Raw genomic sequence first — 19,365 nt, forward strand, 5'->3', positions numbered from 1 at the left:
AAGCGAGCCGTAAAAGGTGATCAAAAATATGCAGTTTTCCTTATAAATGTAACCTTGATCTTGCAAAACAAAAGTTCATCTGCTTGTTATATATCAACTAGCCGACAATTCGTTAGACTGGAGTGCAGCTTCCAGGTGCGTCTGGCTGAATATTTAACACTAAAATTGCATATATGAATGAGATCATAGTGTGGATGGCTCTGAGTTTGGTTACTGTGAGATTGTCATTTCGTTTTGCATAGAGTTGCATATGACCTGCTTGTTTCCATATGCAAATGAAAGGCTTGTCTGTGTAGAGTTTGTGTTCAATAGACTGTGAAAAATTAATAATTGCTATAAATATGAAATACTGCTCGTCGCTGTGTTTTTGGTGCAGTTTCTAGGATTGGTTGTATTTGGTGTAAAATGCATTGATTTATTTTTATTTATACAGCACTGTATACAATATATATTGTTTTAAAAGCACATCCACATTAATAAGCAGGAGTGTTAAAAGTGTTGTTGTAAAATGAATCAGTTATGAAACTAATTAAAAAGTGAATTTGTAGAGAATTGTCATTATTCAGTTCAATGTTTCAGTTCAGATCAATAATATCATCACTGGGTATTCTTTCAAAAACACACCTTGCTTTCGTGTTCGATAAATACTGCTAAAATAAATTTAGCATTTGTAAAATACACACTAATGTCTGGAAACTGCAGTAATAATAAAACAACTTGTATTCATATTGGTTTAAATCCAATAAATCTGATTCTCTGAACTGCAGCACAGTTAAGAGAATGGCAGCGGCCATCGTGAATATAGCTCAAACTAACGGGATCGTTATAAAAGGTGTTTAAACAATAAAATGCATCCTTGTCCATATTTGACCATCGAAATATCAGATATTTCATGCAAATATGTGAATATTTTCAATGAAAAATGACATAAAACAATAAACTTATCCAAACAGTTGCTCATCTGCCTAATAAAACATAATATTATTAACATAATAAATAATTAAACATATTAAAGTCCCCATGAACTCAAAATGTAAGTTTTTTTTTTGTTTTGTTTTTTTGTTTTGTTTTTGGCTTTTAGTGTGAATGTTAGCCTTACCGAATTCTGTATTTCTAAGCGATATGGAGGAGATTATGATGAGAAACCGTTAGAGATTAGGAGGAAACTGCGGCTCTACCAAGCTCAACGGCTCTGTTCGAGCTGTTGTATAAACAAAAGGCTATTGGCTATTTAAAAAGGGGGAGGAGCTGCGCAATATTCCCCGCCCTGTCTTACTGTTTCAGTGGAAATTATGTCAACACATTGAATAATGCTGTGCGTTTCAAGGCTCTTTATTGGGCCTTTAAAACATCTTTGGTTTATACCAGAGTAAAACCAGAAATCGAGCGTAACGCGGATATGACGTCGCTGACAGACAAAACAAATACATGAGCTGTTACACTGGTTAACCCTTTCACACATATGGCTACACATCATGCATGATCAGTCTTGGATGGTTCCTGGAGTGTGCGATCACACCGGTGTGATTAAAAGGGTCAGTGCATCACCTGATCAATTGTTAAATTAAAACGGGCTTTTGTCCTTTGGCTGGCCCTGAGCCAGAGAGAGACGGGCTTAACAATTGTCATATACAGCAATCAGTGTTTTAAATCACATAATGTTTATTTTAGGTTTTAAATACACAAGTACCAGCAAAACAATGCATTTAGAGTTTGTATAATAGAATCGGATCTATGGGATTAACACTGATATGAATAAAACTTGTTGGATTATTTTTGCAGATTCCATAGACATTAGTGTTAATGCCTATGGAATCTGCAATAATAATCCAACAAGTGTTATTCATATCAGTGTTACTCCAATAGATCCGATTCTCTGAACTGCAGCACTAAAAACAAAAAAAGTGGTGCCTGTCGCGCATATAGCTCTAATAACGCGATCCTTATAAAAGGTGTTTAAACAACAAAATACACCCACTTGTTTATATTGGACAACCGGAATTCATGACTGTGAATATTTTCAATTCAAAATTAAATGAAAGATTATCAGTCATACAGCACTATTGTGACTGAGGCGTCACGTGACAAGCAATGATGCGTCACCATGGAAACAATAAAGTGACACTTTGTTGTAAACATTTGGGATAATCTAAGTACACAAGTCAACAAAATGTATTCCATTGTTCTAGTGGTTTTGGATATATTTTTCTCCTAAAAAAAATCTTACATATTGTGCCTTTTAGAAGGTTCAATGTTGTTTGTTTTTATTAGTAGCCAATTTTAGCTAACTACGTTTTCAAATGGGACGCTTGATTGTTGTTTACTGTAAACTACTTTAAATTACAAGTGTAGCTTGGAAAGCTAGTTATAGTGTTGTTATTTATTGAGTTAACTTATCTAATTCAATAACGCATGACTCTGTTTTTAGAGCAGCGTATGGTAAATTATTGCTGGGCATGTTTGTTTGACTCATCTGACAACAGTGTGTTTTGCACCTGTATCTAGATCCAAAATTCATGAGGTTTAGTGTCCATAGACGAGAGAACGCAAAACACTGGATAGTGAACAGCACGATAATCTGAAAAACACGATGATACATGAAGAAAGGAGAATTGTTTTTATGAATTTGTTGTTTTAAGTGGCTGTAAACACAGAGCAAGAGAGAGCTGAGGCTGAGGCAGAGGCAGATGGAGCCAAAGAGAAGAGATAAAGGAAGAGGTGTTCATCCAGAATGTAGTTAAGTCAGGCTGGCGTGTTTGTTTTTAGGGGGAGTCACTAAAGGGCAGCGTGTTTGGTTGTCACTTAATTTATTAGCAAAGCTTTGTTGAACTTCTGGTGTGGCTAGAGCACTTAATCCTCAAAGTGAATCTTCCATTTAAAGCTGCTGTTGTTTTTATCATCTCTTATTTTTCATCTGTATCCCTTTGTTCTCTTCCTCTGCCAGAGTATTTTGTCTCTTCCTGCTCTCCACTGATATCAGGTTCCTGGTTTTTTCTTTCATTTGGGGGTTGTGTTCAGTGACCGAGGGCAGGCATGCTGGGGAGATGAACTGAAACGGTGTCTTCCAGCAGCACAGAAGATGCAAACAAGATATATTTTCTTATGAAAATTGGTCTCTTTCGCCAGGTTAAGGTTAAGCAACCTTTGTATGAACACTTTCATGTGTGACGTGATAGATTTGCACTTTTGCACAATTTAAAGCTAATTCAAATCAATTACATTTCTAAAAATGGAATAGCTTAGGCCATATACACACGGAGATGCGTTTAGCTGTATACGTAAAAATGTTTCTTGAGGCGAGGGGGAAAAAAGATTAAAAAGGGAAAGCTCTGGTTTCATGTGAATGTGGGCTAAGTGACAATATAGTTACTCTGAGATGGTTTATATATCTGCTTAAAAAAATTATTAGCACTGTCAAAATTAGCGAGCTAACAAGCAGTTTAATATTTTTCAGGCAATTTGTTTTTAATCCAGCATCAGTTTTTTTTTTTTTCAACTGTGCTATAGTATATAATCACACTATCATTCATTCTAATGCTATTAAACCATTCAAGCGGGATAAAACGCAAAAATAAGAAATTAAATGTGTATTGGCGTGCTGTCTGTGAATCTCCTGTCCGTGTGACAGACACTCATGCACACAGAATGCCACTTCAGACATCGCGCGGCCACATTGAGTTTTCTCTGAACGGCAAAAGTATTTCAAATTCAATTTAATATACACTGAACAAAAACACTTTTTGTTTTTTCCCCCCATTTTTCATGAGCTAAACTGAAAGAATTTTGTACACAAAAGGCTTATGCGTATTGCCAGTGGGTTTATGAATCAGTTATATTGTTCTGAAATCTGTCTAAATCTGTGTTAGTGAGCACTTCTCCTTTGCCAAGATAATTAATCTACCTCACAGGTGTGGCATATCAATATGCTGATTAAACAGCATGATTATTGCACAAGTTTGCCTTTGGCTGGCCACATTAAAAGGCCAGTCTAAAATGTGCAGCTTTACTGTATTGGGGGTTCGAAAACCAGTCAGTATCTGTCACCATGGCATGCAGTTGCTATATTATTCTGGTTGGCTGTCTCATGTAAAAAAAAAAAAAAAAAAATGCCTTCCATAAATATTATGCTAGACGCTGTTTTGCATAAGCATTCAGATTGTATTGATTGTGTTTATCAGATACAGAGATACGTCAGCTCTTCATCTTTGTATTGTTTATGGAGAGAGATGATGTCTTTTCAAACAAGAACGGCATTAATATCAGATTTTGAGTTGTACATGTAAATACCATCATTATTAAAATAAACAAAGGGCTTCTTGAATGCATATTTGACTTTTCTCTCAATCTTTTTTCCTTTCTTCATGTGATGAAGCGATGTATGTCAAAACAAATTCTTTTATTTCTTTGTTCCTTCTCTAGGTATTCGTTCTCTTGCTGTTAATAGCATTCCTGCAGCGGGTCAAGCTGGTTTAGCTTTAAACACTTTCACAGTTTCTATAAATGCAGGTGAAGGGTGTGTTCAAGGAGAATGGCATGTTTTAAAGGGAATGTCCCCTTGTTGTCCATATTTGAAGTATGCTGAGAGTGCAACTCAGGACACAAACCCTGTGAAAATATAAAGATTCTTTCATTTAAGGGGTCATGACATGAGGAACCAAGTTTGCCGATCTTTTGACAGGTCTTTGTACCATTAAAACATCCTGAAAGTTTCATATCTTAAAATGCCTCCACATTATCAACATAGTATTTATTTAATGAAGCTCTAAAAACATCTCGTTTTGGATATTGTGGGATTTGTGATGTCACATGAGCAAATTAATTTGCATATACCCGCCTCCAGAGCAAGACACCGTTACAGCATAGGCCCCACCCACTGGCATTTAATCGTCACGTCAAAAGCAAATAAATCTCATTATAATCGCTGATACTGTCTACACTATAATGGAAAAGAGTAAAGGAACGTTCGTTCTGACTCGTCTCTTTTGCTCAGTTCTAGAGATTTCAGAAGGATCCTAGTGTCAGGAACAAGTGTATGATTTATTTTTAATGGCATCCGTTAAGGATTGCATCTAAGTATTATATTATTCTTCTGAGAATTTGACTGCAGATTGTTGTCGGAAGCGATTTGCGATTTCATAAACATTTCATAAGGCTTTTTGTCTGTAAAAGACAGTTTTATATGGATAATGTTTTCAGAGCACTTTCTCATGTGCTGTAGAGAGTGGGCGTTGATACTGTTTCCTATTCAGTGACGTTAGCCAATCATAACAGTGGCTGTTTAAAGACAAGGATTGAGTTGAGTTGACTTTAAGGTTAAAAAAGTTTTGTGTGTGTGTACTTGTTTATATTACTTTGTGGAGACATATAAACCTGTGATAAACCAGCCAGCGGTCCCCACAATGTAAATGGATTCATAAACATACTAAATTGTTTTGTTTTTTAAGAAAATGTAAAAATGCAGAATGTTTCCTGGGATGGGTAGGTTTAGGGGCAGGGGCAGTGTAAGGGGGATAAAATATACCGTATACAAACCATTACGCCTATGGAAACAAATTTTTTTTTGTGTGTGAGAGACATGCACCTGCTGATGTGCAGAATATCTGGCCCATTGCAGTATTTTAAATACAATTTAAACATTTGAATTACTAAAATGCTCAGGTTTAAAAAAAAAAAATGTGTATCTATTCTGCAGAGTTCCATGTATTTCCACTAAAATCAGTGGATAAATATGTGGAAATTCGTCACCGGTTTCTAAGTTTCATCTGAACAACACTAGGCGGATGGATGTTTAACAAACCTCTAAAACCGTGTTTGGGAACTTTAAGTACCTCTGATCTTCCTGTCTTACGATAGATCTGGGTGTGACGAGCGCTGGTGGTCTTCCTCGACCCCCTCTAAGCGACTGTCTCTGTTCAGTAGCACGTTTGTTCATCCCGCGCTCTGCGGAGAGTTCGGCTGTACTCAGCGTTTATTATTGAGCGGCTGATTGATGTTGTGGTTGGGTGCATTTCACTCGAGACACATATAAACAAGAGAAGAGGTCAGATCTGTGAGGAAAGGGTCATGCGTGTGGGTGGCGTGGAATATTTACACACGCGCACACATGCACACACATATGCACACACAAAATATGATTATTTATGGTCCCTACATATTTCTTTGATGAAGTGAAAGTTCAAAAGAACTTTAATGCACTTTCGAACGCCGGTGTATCTCTGAGCAACATTGCGGGTTTACAGGAAGTTGCATGGTGGTCACGTCTCTATGGTGACCACCAAGGTCCTCCAGGGGGCAGGTATGCAAGGAATGCTGGGGCATATGAGCTGAAGAGTTTAGAGATGCAGACGCTGGGATCTAAATCATGGATTGTTAACGTGTTGATCGGAGATGGTGTATCGAGACTCTCCGCTCCAATAAATGTTCGTAGATTTCATAGGCCTTTTGAAGAGATTAATTGCGATATAATTAGAAGAATGTCTTTTCTGAAACGGCTCAGAGCCAATGCATATTTACAGCAGCCGGGCTGATCACACCCGTTTGAAGAGACGGTGATAAATCAGGCTTTAAAAAAGAAAGAACATTTGAAATGGAGGTATGTGACATGCTGTTCACTTTTAAAGGGAAAGCATTTTCTCACGCTTGTGTTGAACCAAACGTCATCTAGCAGAAGGTCGACGCTCTCCTTTTCACACAATGAATCATATTATACATCTTTTTTATATCTCATGCTAGAAAGAAAGTCATACTGGTTTTGGAATGACGTGAGGGTGATGAGAGAATTTATGGTTTTATTTTTTTTTACAGACTGTCTCTTTAAGTGAATGTTTATGTGGGGTTTTTTGGAACGTCTTTGTGTTGTCTTTTATTAGTGTGTTAAAGCTTTCAGAAAGCCTTTAAAAAGAGAGCGATGACACATGCCCTAACTATAGAAGTGCTGTGTCAACATGACACGTGTTTCTGTCTCGCACCATTCCTCGGTGAGATGGGAGCGCTGCTGTTTTGCTGTCGAAGCTCTTGCAGTTTATGAAATAGCCTCAAAGCACTTGTCACACGAAATGCTTTGTCTTTAGCAAAGAAGCCTTTAGTTTACAAAAAATAAGGGTTCAGTTTTGTTTTGAGAGAATCATGTTTTTCTTCAGCAAGAATGCATTAAATTGATCAAAATTGACAGTAAAATCATAACGTTACAAAAGATTTCTATTTCAAATAAACGCTGTTCTTTTGAATTTTGCATTCATCAAAGAATCCTGAAAAAATATATGATTTTCCACGAACATAAGCAGCACAATTGTAGCCTGACAAGCCAGACCCACATCAAGATGTTTGGTCTGGAAACTCACCATTGTCAGCTCAATCCGAGGGGCGGGATAAACGGTTGTCTTTCAAACTCCCTCTGCACGCGATAGGATAGCGCTACACCAACCAGAGCAACGTGAAGCGGAGATAGTTGAAGCTAGTAAACATGTGAAGATTAAACTTTCGCATCTTCCCTTCTTAAGAATGACTTCAGTGCCGTTCTTTGTTCTTTTCTCAGAGAAAAGCTAAACTCCAAGTCTTCTAGAGTCGCGGTCAAAGCTGATTCGAAAGACCGTCGTTCGGCAGTTTCTGTGTTTACTAGAAGCACGCAAGCGCAACTCGGCCGTCATTATGATAAACCCCGCCCACCGACTCTATACACAGAGTTTGATGTTTACAGCTCAGAAGTGTATTGAGAGTTGCTAGACGACACTCGCGGCAGATTAGATTTGCTGCCGCTAGGGTGCGTCTAGATTTCTAGGCTAGCACAACTGTTCATCAGTAGCCGTTTCCATTAAAAGTTGCAAATTTAACTTGTGTGCAAAATTGGAAGTATGGCCTAAAACATTTGCGGAACATTTCCGTCTCGTGTTCAAGAAAGCAAAAATAGTCACTTCCTGGAAAACTGCTGCAAAATATCTATAATAAAAATGGAAGTTGCTGCTACTGGGAGAAATTATCTGTTTTTTTCCTGTATCATTATAAATGACTTCTCAGAGCACGCACATGAAACACAAGAAACGCTGTCGTGTTATTTTTTCTTGCATTTGGAGGCCGATGCCCGGTGGTTGAGAGGGCTTTTAGTAGGGAATTTAACCAAATCCTTCTGATGACAGACTTCGGCTCAGCCATTTCAAAAATGACCAAACCAACATTTGAGATGCGTCGCAATGCGATTGGTCCACTGGTTAGTCCAGTCATCCAATCACATCCTCTTAAGGCAAAGTCACAAGTTTTTTTTGTTGTGCATCGAGGGATTTATTTGATAAAATGTTATGTGCATGTCATCTTATCGTATAAAAAGGTATATGCCTCAATTAAGCTCATATATTTTTTTATGTGCATTTTTTTAATTTATGCGGATCCATCCATTCCAATTTTTTTTAATGCAATATCCCAAAACACACATAAAAATAGGATGGAAACATAACTAGTGGTGATAATAAGAAAGGAGATGATGTCTATCTATCATAAGTATAAATGTGTGTACTTGTATATAAAATAAAACAAATATACAGTATACTATGCATTTTTACTTAAGAGCAATGCGTAGCCAAAAACTGGAGTGCTGCCTAGGCTTGGCTTTACCATATCCTGTCCTTCAGGTTAATAGAAACTGTCTGTGTATGACATCCATGTGAGCATGTGGTGAATGGACCGGCCAGTGCCTCCTTTATCAAATACGGCCACTACAACACCGCTTTTGAACTGAGTCAATCCCAAAAGAGCACAATACACTCACGTGAAGGAGCAAGAGAGATTGTCTTCTCACTCACTGTCCAACATTGATTCTCCAAATTCCAAAAATACATCACCTAAAGACAAACAGACACGCATCATCTACAAAGTAACCAATGAGCTTATACTGTCTAGACTAGGGATGTGCAAAATGACACATTTTCACAATCAACTAGTCAAGCCTTGTTTAGTCATGTCCATCGTATGCATTTCTTAGAGAGCTTTCATATACAATGCAGGCGTCGCGACACTCATTGACCTGTTTTTAACTTGATGAGCTCATGGTTGTGATTTCATAATCGTGACAATCTTTAAACAAGAGCAGGTTTCGATTAGCTAGACGTTTGATCATGTTTTGTTTTATTTTGGAAAAAGCTGTTCTGTTTTCCACAAAACGAGCACTTTAACTGTATGTGATTTATAAAGAGTGAGTTTCTAACCTAAACTTCTGTCTGTGTTTGCAGAGAGTGTTGTCCAGGCCCTTGCTGTTCTGACCCACGACCTCTCAGTCCTTCCAGAGACGGCAGATGCAGCGGAGGAGTGAAACTACGCATCAAAAACAGGTGTGAAGAGATTAACTCGCTGTTCGTCGGTGTGTTTGGTCATGCCTGCTTGCATCTGCTCTTGAGTTACCATGAAGATTACAAAAAAAATCTACTCTTCTTTTTATTTTCATTAAAAAAAAAACACAAGTAGTAAGTCACCAATAAAATTAGGAGAAATAAACACAAAAAAAAGAGCGTTTTTGTTAACACTCATTTTATTTCAAGTAACAAAGATGTTTTTTAATGGTTTTAGTTAACTATAAAAAGCCTGATCTGCTCACATGAGGTCATTCATCAGAAGAAATTCTCAGGAAACAGAACCTCACTTCTATTTTTTATCTGCGGGAAACGGGAAACGAACATGTCTCTTGCAGGAAAAGGAAGTGCTGGATTTGTGGATTTGGAATTATGTTTTCCCCAACGGTCATGTTAGGGGTGACTGTCATTGCATCCCGTCTCCTTTTACTCTAAATTCACTAATACTGAGCTGTTTACGGGGTTTAAAGGGGATTTTCGGAGAAGGGCAACATTGTGTTGTTGTCTCACATGTCAAAAGGAATCTTTTTTTTACTAGTTTCTCTCTGTAAATAAAACTGGAGTACTGTGCACAGATGCTATAAATAGAGAGACAACCCAAAATCTCACTTTCATCAGAATAAGGCTGTAATGGAAAGGTTTTGTGTGTATATATATATATATATATATACACACATATTATGAGATAGGGGACATGTTGATAAGATAAAAATCTTTCTGGCTCCAAACTTTTGAACCGTTTATGTAAAGCATTTTAGTTATACAGTTCAAATATATAATGTACAGTAATTTCAAATGCATAAATACATTAAAAAGTTCATTCAGTCTTCATCCAGTAGATTTTATTGGTCCGACAGATGGCGCGCTAATCACTCCAGAGACACAAAGACAGATAGCGTGCACAATATTTCCCATCCCTCTCATGTAAACACGTACTGAATCTGTTTTAATTTTGTCCACGTTCTGTTGCCATGTTCCCGGAGAAGCTTTTAGAGTATTCCTAATAGGGTCCACTCACCTTTGTAATGCTGATGAAAAGGAAAAAAAAACATGTTTAGATGGTCCTTTCTTGCAGTTATTAAAGTTTTCATTGGTGATTTGATGGATTTGAGTAATTTGTTGTGTAAAACACTATAGATGTACAAAGATTAATCCAAGACCATGCAGTTTAGAGCAGTTATTTACATGCGTGTAATCGTGTGTTATCTTACACATGCATTGTGATATTCATGGAATGTTTACAGGAAGTGAGTCTAAAGTATCTTGGGACAACGATTTATAACTCCATCTTAAATTCTCTCTCTCAACTCTCCATAATGTTGTAATTGGTTCTTAGAAGAAGAATCTTCTTTTAGGACGTTAATAATGTCTAGTTCACTTGCAGTTCATCTGTCATGTGTGTTTTTCATCCATGTTCCTGGATTGTGAACATTCCAATGTTATTCGCACACTCAGAGGTAGGATTTCCCATAATCCCACAGTGACATGCATTAATAACATAACCCGTCTCCCCCTGGATGTCTTCATTCCGATGAACCGTGTTCGTTTAAAGAACTCTAATACACTCGGTTTGAGGGTTCATGATAGTAATGGATAGTCTGTGGGGTCAGTATAAGGTGATCTTCTCCGTATTCTCTCCATCTTCTGATTTAAGCAAAGCTGGATGGAAGATAGAAGTTACTTCACTTATGTCTTGAGATGGCATCCAGATGTAAAGGCCTCAATATACTTCAAGCGAAATTGATGAACTGGTATGATGTAATTTAAACAAAATCAGGCCAAAACAAAGTTTGTTTGGAGTTCGTTTCATGAGTTTGAAAAGTTTGCTCTGGGTGGTAAATGCTCATGCCACCATTGGTCTGTGAAGATTATGTAATAGGTAGGTGTGGCTCTGTGGCTCCACCTTCTTTTACATGTAAATATTTTCTGGTTCATTTCTTGTGTTCAGACTTCAAAGTCAGACGTCCATGAGTAAAAATATGAACACACTCGGATAGCTTTATAGTAGAACATGTTATAGTTTTATTAAACTGTAAATTATTGTATAAAGTACTGTATTAATAAACGTGACTTGACTCTAGAGTTGAATTGCAGAGCTGGTGCAAACATCCACATCGCTATGAACAGATGCTTTCTGTTTTCTCACCGCTGTCATTTTTGTTTATTTTGTTATTGAGAGGAAAGCACGCAGCACATATTTACATATTCATCTAAACGTGTGGACGGTGTATGTATGTTCTCTAACCATATAGGCCAACTGGTCATGTATTTCGAAAATCTTTTTACCCCCTAAGTGAAGATTGAAAAAGAACTGTGAGTATATTGGGGCCTTAAAGAAATAGTTCACCCAAAAATGACATTTCTGTCATTAATTTCTCACCCTCCTGTCGTTCCAAACCCATATGACCTTCGTTCATCTTCACAACCCAAATTGATATATTTTTGATGAAATGTGCAGCGCTTTGTTGCTGATGCAGGAGCCGGCCAATAATGTGCCAGCGTTCTGACGTAGAACCTGGAAGCGCTGCACTGTGTCACTGTGTGGAGAATAACGTTAATGAGAAGAGATTCTTGAATAAAGTTTTTTTTTTTTTTTTTTTTTTGCACAAAAAGTATTCTCGTCGCTTCATACAATTAAGGTTGAACCACTGGAGTCTCGGATTTTATTTAAAAAAATATATAAATTTGTGTTCTGAAGATGAGCAAAGGTCTTATGGAATATATTGGAATGACATAAAGGGGTAAGTAATTATTGACATCATTTTCATTTTTGGGTGAACTAATCTTTTATGGCTGCATTCCAATTTTGCCTGAATTATAATGCATTGGAAAAAAATTACATGGGTGCCCAGATTTTATACACTGCAGAAATCCATTACTTAATCAGCATTTTTATAGCCTGACAAGCCAGACCCACATCAAGATGTTTGGTCTGGAAACTCACCATTGACAGCTCAATCCGAGGGGCGGGATAAACGGTTGTCTTTCAAACTCCCTCTGCACGCGATAGGATAGCGCTACAACCAACCAGAGCAACGAAGGTGAAGCAGAGCTTGTTGATAGATTAAACATTCGCCGTATCCGGTCAGCAAAACTCTGAACACATCTTCCCTTTTTAAGAATGACTTCAGTGCCGTTCTTTGTTCTTTTCTCAGAGGAAAGCTCAACTCCAATAGTCTTCCAGAGTCGCGGTCAAAGCTGATTCGAAAGACCGCCGCCGTTCGCCAGTTTCTGTGTTTACTAGAAGCACGCAAGCGCAACTCGGCCGTCGTCATTATGGCCCCGCCCACCGACTCTATACACGATGTGATTGGCCCGGCAAGAGTTAGGCGATTACAGCTCAGAAGGGTATTGAGAGTTGCTAGACGACACTCGCGGCCGATTAGATTTGCTGACGCTAGGGTGCTTCTAGATTTCTAGGCTAGCATTTTTATGTTTTCCATGAAAAATGTATTTTTATTAAATAAGTGTGTGTGTGTGTGTGTGTGTGTGTGTGTGTGTGTGTGTGTGTGTGTGTGTGTGCGCCTTTTCAAAATGCTTATAAATCATAAAGGATTAGATTTTTTGAGAAAGTAAAATGCAGAATGTTTCCTGTGATGGGTAGGTTTAGGGGCAGGGGCAGTGTAAGGGGATTTGTACGGTATAAAAACCATTACATCTATGGAAGGCATTAAATTGATCAAAAGTAATCTTTCAAAAAAATAAACTTTCTATTCATTAAAGATTCCTAAAAAAAATTCAAAGTTTTCACAAAATATTAAGCAGCACAACGGTTTTCAACATTTATAATAATCAGAAAGGTTTCATGAGCAGCATATCCTCATATCAGAATGATTTCTGAAGGATCATGTGACTGGAGTAATGATGCTGAAAATTCAGCTTTGATCACATGAATAAATTTAATTTTACAATATAATACAATAGAAAACAATTTGGGATCCAGCATGTGACCTGCTCCATCACTAAATATATCCATTTCCATCCCACACACACACACACACAACTCTGTGATTGCAACAATCAGAGCCACACCAGACAGACAGTATTTAGCGTCCATCTCCGTTCTCCTCTCAAACCTCACCGTACAAACACCCCATCCCAGTCTGATCCCATTCTCCAGTTTCATTTTCCTCTCAGATCAAACAGATTAGTGTAGTTTAAGAGCCGTGTTCCCAGGGATCAGATAAGGTTTCTGCAGAGGGACACACCCTTTGCAGTCTGGCCCAGCCGGGCAGGCGACGAGAAGGCTCGAGAGAGATGGTTTTGGGGGGGTTGTGGGTCAGACCCTTTGGACTCCCTGAGAGTCAGGTTACTGTGAGAGTGTGGCGAGAAGGGACTCTCCTGGGAACGATGGGATGCCACGGAAATCCGCAGTTATTGTACTCGGGTGTCATCACTCTGTGATGTATTTGTCTAAGAAACCTCAGGTCCTTCTGATGTGCACGTAAGGGTAAACTGAGCAATATGTCAACACGCTGCTCACATCCAGTGGCCTTATTTTGTGGACAGGTGAAGACACCTGTGCTATTACACCTGCACACATTCCCTCCAGGCCCGGAGACGGCTGTCACCAGCACATGAAAGCAACCCTGCGACACACCCTAACTATGGCCTTCCCGTTTTATTAATGCCCTCTGGGCACGGATGGGCTTGTTGACTTTTCTGGGATCACGTGGATGATCACGATGACGAAGAGGGAGAAAAAGAAAGGAAGAGAGGAAGATGCGCACAAAGAACAGTCTTTGTTTGATGTTGTGAACGCATGCTATCATGTGTTCACATTTGCTCCCAGCTTTTCAGCGGGTTGCGTTATATTTCTCTTTACCCACTTTCTTATATCCAACTCCAACATTTTCTAATATCCAGTCTCACGAAGGAAGCTTTTTTTCCCTCCCCTTTTGTCCTCCTTCTATCTTCGTTTTTGAAATATGTTTGTCCCGAGCGCCCGTTGCTGCGGAGGGCAGGATGTTTATTCTAGCTCTTATCGAGCCGTTTTAATGACTCTTAATTGCGTGTTTTAACGACCTTTGCGTCCCGCCAACCCTTCCAACCGCCACTCGTTTTACTCTCAGTTTATCGGGAGACTGCGAAGGACGACATGGAGCTGCTCGGGGCCTTTTACCGCAAAAAGCTGCGGAGGAAGCAAAAATCGAATCTTGGACGTTCAGAGGGGGCACTGTGTAAGACACCGTCGGAGACCAGCGTCAACGGTCTGGCCACTGGACTCATCTCAAAAGTGCTGAGACTTACTGCAAGGTAATTGCTGAGTGTTCAGTAAGGGAGGATAGCCAGGGAATAACAGGTTGCAGTTTGTAGGTCAGTACTGCTTTAAGGAGATGGGATGGTAACGAGTTTGAGGAAGGCCTTTGACATGCTTTAAATGAGCTACTTGCTTTATAAACCTGCTGGAATAAAGGGTTAGTTCTGGCAAAATTGTAAATCCTGCCTTGGTTTATTAACCATGGACCTGTATGACTTTTTTTGACTTTTATTATATGGACAAAAATGGAATGGCCCTGAATAGGAATTCTTCTTTTTATTATAGGATTGTTATTATCATTTGATTATTATTTAGGTTTTAAGGTAAAACTTTAGCTTAAGGTCCAGTTCTCACTATTAACTACTTGCTTATTAGCATCCATATTACAAGGATATTGTCTGCTTATTAGTAATTAAAGCACATATTAGATTAGATTAGATTAGATTCAACTTTATTGTCATTACACAAGTACAGGTACAAGGCAACGAAATGCAGTTTGGGTCTAACCAGAAGTGCAATAGTAGAAAGTGCAGTATTTACAGTGGTTGAATAAGTGCAGGACATGGTTATGTACTGATATAAATAGAGATGATTATTGCTATAAACAGAATATACAGGTTAATATGTGCTATATAAATATAATATACAGATAACTATTACTATAAACAGACTATACAGGTGAATATGTACTATGAATATGATCATAGAATCAATGTGTACAATAAGTTAGAAATAAGATGAGCAGTGTAGCAATGTATGATATAGTGCAAATGAGCATATTCAAGTTAAGGTGGAGTAGTGCAAGATGCTTAAGTAAACAGCTGTCGCTGTATTAAACAGTCTGTAGTGCAAATGAACATTCCAGTAGTGCAAACGAAGTAAAGGCAGATGTGAGGGGGGAGAGGAGAGTTAGCCATGTATGAGGGGAGTTGGGTCAGCGAGGGTTAGAGTTCAGCAAAGAGACAGCTTTTGGAAAAAAACTGTTCTTTAGTCTGCTGGTCCTGGTCCGGAGGGACCTGAAACGTCTGCCGGAGGGCAGGAGAGTAAACAGTCTGTAGGCTGGGTGAGAGGAGTCTTTAAGGATGCTGCGAGCTCGATGCAGACAGCGTTTCCTCTGGATGTGCTCGATGGCAGGTAGTGGAGTCCCTGTGATGCGCTGGGCAGTTTTCACCACCCGTTGCAGTGCCTTGCGCTCTGCAATAGAGCAGCTCCCATACCATACTGTAACACAGTTGGTCAGGATGCTTTCTATTGCGCAGCGATAGAAGTTCACCAGGATAGTCGAGGAGAGTTGGTTCTTCCTCAGTGTCCTCAGGAAGAAGAGGCGCTGGTGAGCCTTCTTGACCAGGCTGGAGGTGTTGGTTAATGCCTTATTAATGCCTTATTCTGCATCCCTTAATCCTACTTAATACCTAAACTTAAATGCTAGAAAACTATCTTACTAGATGATAAGTGAATCATCTAGTTACTAGTTAATAGTGAATATTTGTTTCTTTTATTAGTCTCCTGTAACATTTAACCAGTATGAACAGCAATGAAATGCACGTATCTAACAGAAATCAGGCGTGAACATACAAGACTGGTGGCGCTGCTTTTCTATCGGGCCAAACTGTTCTCTTAGTTTATTAACTGTTCCATTCTGTGCCGGTACGCATATGGTTTAGTTTTCTAATGTTGTGCTGCGATAACGGAGCTCTTTGCAATATTATACAAACGATTCCATTGTTGCTTTAGTAACACGAGTTTAAAGACGATACGAGATGTACATAGCGACTGCGCTATGAAGGATGACCAGATATTTCTTTTAACTGTATTATTAAGTTCATATCACTCAAGTGTGGTCCCGAAAAATCTTCGTTTGAAGGGCTATCTGGTCTTTTCCCTCCAAGTAAAACAGAATCGAGACACCCCATTTACATCTTGCACGTTCTCTGGAAGGGGTAGAAATGGGATTGGGCCTTAGCATATATGAATTACTATGAGTCTGTGCATCTCTCAACAGTGTTCGGCAGTTTATGTGCTTCAAGAACAGCGCCGTTATTAACTGGCTAGTGAGAAATGTCACGTAGCTTTTAAGTTGTTAAAATATTTTACTGATAAAATCATCAGAGCAGTCACTGACAACATGTTGGTGTGCGAGTGTGTGTCCGTACTGTATGTGTGTGTGTTTAAGTGTGAGAGAGAGAGATAGCGGGAGAGTGTGTGCTTCCGCACATATTAAAATGTCATTTTATGGCAAAAACATGGAAATAATTTGTCATTTTTATCCTATTGTTTACTTTGTTTATTTGCTTGGTCGGTTGTTGTGCGATTTGGTTCTTTTGCTGTTATCGGCTGTAAAGAATTTGAAAATTTGAAATAAATCATTTGGCGAAGTGATATGGAACTGTAACGCGGTCAAGACCTGCCTGGAACTACTTTATCCGTGTGTTTCCCTGGAAATAATTGCACACCTTAGAACACTCGTCAACCAATCAGATTGGAGCATTCAACAGCCCCGCAGTATAAATATGAATAAGCTCCTGTCGAGCAGGTAATGCATGGCAGCAATCCACAATCTGTATATAATTACTCATTACAGAAACTATTTTAAAAATGCAACATAATTATCCTCCCTAGATGAAACGACTGCGTTCCTGTGAATCTAGATAAGTAATTCCTGATCAGCGTTTCCTGTTTACCCTCCGATTCAGCCGCAGTGGGTTCGAACAATCATACGGTGGTCAGAAGGGTTCTCTGTTGTCCGCTCTGCTGTACTTTGCTAAACATTGATTTCATTGATTTTACTTGTGGAAGTCCTTATGACTGATCTTATTCAAATCTGGACTGGTCAGAAGGAATGGCCCTTTGGAAGAGGGTGTGTTAAAGCAGCAAGAAAGTTAAGCCTCCATAGCAACATATCATAAAAGCCAGATGTTTTGCAGATGCAATGTCTGATCGGTCTCCATAGAGCAGGGTCAAAGTTCAAGGGAGTGGGGTTGTTAAGGAAACACGTCTATGTGGAGGCTAAGACACTTCATTGTCCTGAGAAATGTGATCATCTAGGTGCAGCTTTGTGGAGGAATTTGCAGCTCCTCAAACAATGACCTACTATCTTTTCATTTTACAGTGGTGTATTATAATTGTAATATTTGTTATTTAGTTTAATAATTGTATTTAATACAGTGGTATATTACAATAGCAATGTTTCTCATTCTGTTTAATATTTGAATAATAAAATACTGCTGTTAATAATACATACACACACACGGACACACACACACACACACACGTGTCTGGTTCACTATCTTTGTGGGGACTCTCCATAGATGTAATGGTTTTTATTCTCTACAAACCGTATTTTCTATCCCCTTACACTGCCCCGGCCCCTAAACCTACCCATCACAGGAAACATTCTGCATTTTTACTTTCTCAAAAAAACTCATCCTGTATGATTTATAGGCCTTTTGAAAAGTGGGGACCGCTGGCTGGTTCCCACAATGTAGGTAATCTCCGGTTTTACTATCCTTATGGGGACATTTGGTCTCCACAATGTTTTATAAACAAGGGCACACACACACACTCTGTTTATCATAGTCATATTGATTAATTGCACTACAATCTTGTACAACGCTGAAGTCCTGGAACTTTAATGTTCCAAGTTCTTCAATTCTAGAAGATCACTAAAGGAGGTATGTGCTACATTTGCCCAGTCAGCTGACTGAACATGATCTTTAGTCTCTTACTGGCTTTGTCTTTCTGGCTACTGATCTCACACCATCATTAAAGACCTTAGTAGGTCACTTCAGTCAGCAGACTGGTTGGGCACAAACTGGCATTGTGCGCGTGTATGCGTGCGTGTGTGTGTGTGTGTGTGTGTGTGTGTGTGTGTGTGTGTGTGTGTTCAAATGTCTGGAGCAGCAGTAGGCACAGACAGTCTGCTGATCGTTATATGAAAAACATTCATTATGTTCCACGCCGTTTGAAACCAAAAATGTTTTTGTTTCAAACAATGCCGGCATTCTTGCCATGTTTCGAAAACATACTTCAGCACCCTGTGCCAAAACTAGAAATAGAAATCTACTTCCAACTTCCCAGAATTTTATACCTGGTTCTTAGGAATGGATGTTTATAATACATAAATATTTGTAACATAAAATATGAATTGAAATCCTCAGTCCAAATATTGGTTGCCTTCAATTTTCCAGTGGCTAGATTAGGAAGTATCTATTTACTGATGTTTACACAGTGAGATTCTACTTGTAATGCAGTGGCACATTCTTCAGGGATGTTTTGATCCTTTATCCTCAGTGGCCTTGACTACACCAGACAATGCGAGCTTTATGCTTACATTAAACCACTTTGACTTCTCACTAAACTATTTCCGACTTTTGTGTTTTAATGATTTATTTTTCATTCTACTGTTGTGTTTACTTCATGTATTTGAGGTGCATTCTGCAAAGGCATGGCCTTTTACATTTCTTTGAATCTATTTCTTTTTTCCCCAGACGGAGTGAGCCCGGATCTCGACCTCATTCCTGGCATTCTACTAAACTGGGCGAGGGCCCTCAGGACTCAGAAAGCATGATGCAAGTCACCCAGGGTGGTGTGGGAGCCCCCTGGCACCAGAGCTACCACTCCAGGTCATTGCAACTCACACACACACACAAACACCTGCAGTCTAGTGCCTTTAGGGCTGGGCAATCTTCCCAAAATTTCATATTACGATCTTATCAACAAGCAATAACAATCCATGATCTGAATCGCAGTCTTTGTAATTTTGAGATGTAC

The 19,365-nt window shown here is 38.9% G+C and overlaps 1 protein-coding gene across 3 annotated transcripts in view; it reads left to right on the forward strand.

Moving 5' to 3' along the window:
* The window catches only part of shroom3 (shroom family member 3), a 76,677-nt gene that overhangs the window by 36,523 nt on the left and 20,789 nt on the right, over window positions 1-19,365 (forward strand). For 2 of the 3 annotated variants that reach the window (XM_067424755.1, XM_067424757.1), the window contains 2 exons: window positions 9,219-9,317; window positions 19,083-19,217. In XM_067424755.1, the coding sequence (XP_067280856.1) occupies window positions 9,219-9,317; window positions 19,083-19,217 (234 nt within the window). Of the gene's footprint in view, window positions 1-9,218; window positions 9,318-14,397; window positions 14,592-19,082; window positions 19,218-19,365 lie in introns of those variants that run through there. The other variant, XM_067424756.1, reaches the window with a different exon arrangement.

This window comes from Pseudorasbora parva, chromosome 18 (genome assembly GCF_024679245.1).
Source record: "Pseudorasbora parva isolate DD20220531a chromosome 18, ASM2467924v1, whole genome shotgun sequence".
Taxonomy (NCBI): Eukaryota; Metazoa; Chordata; class Actinopteri; order Cypriniformes; family Gobionidae; genus Pseudorasbora; species Pseudorasbora parva.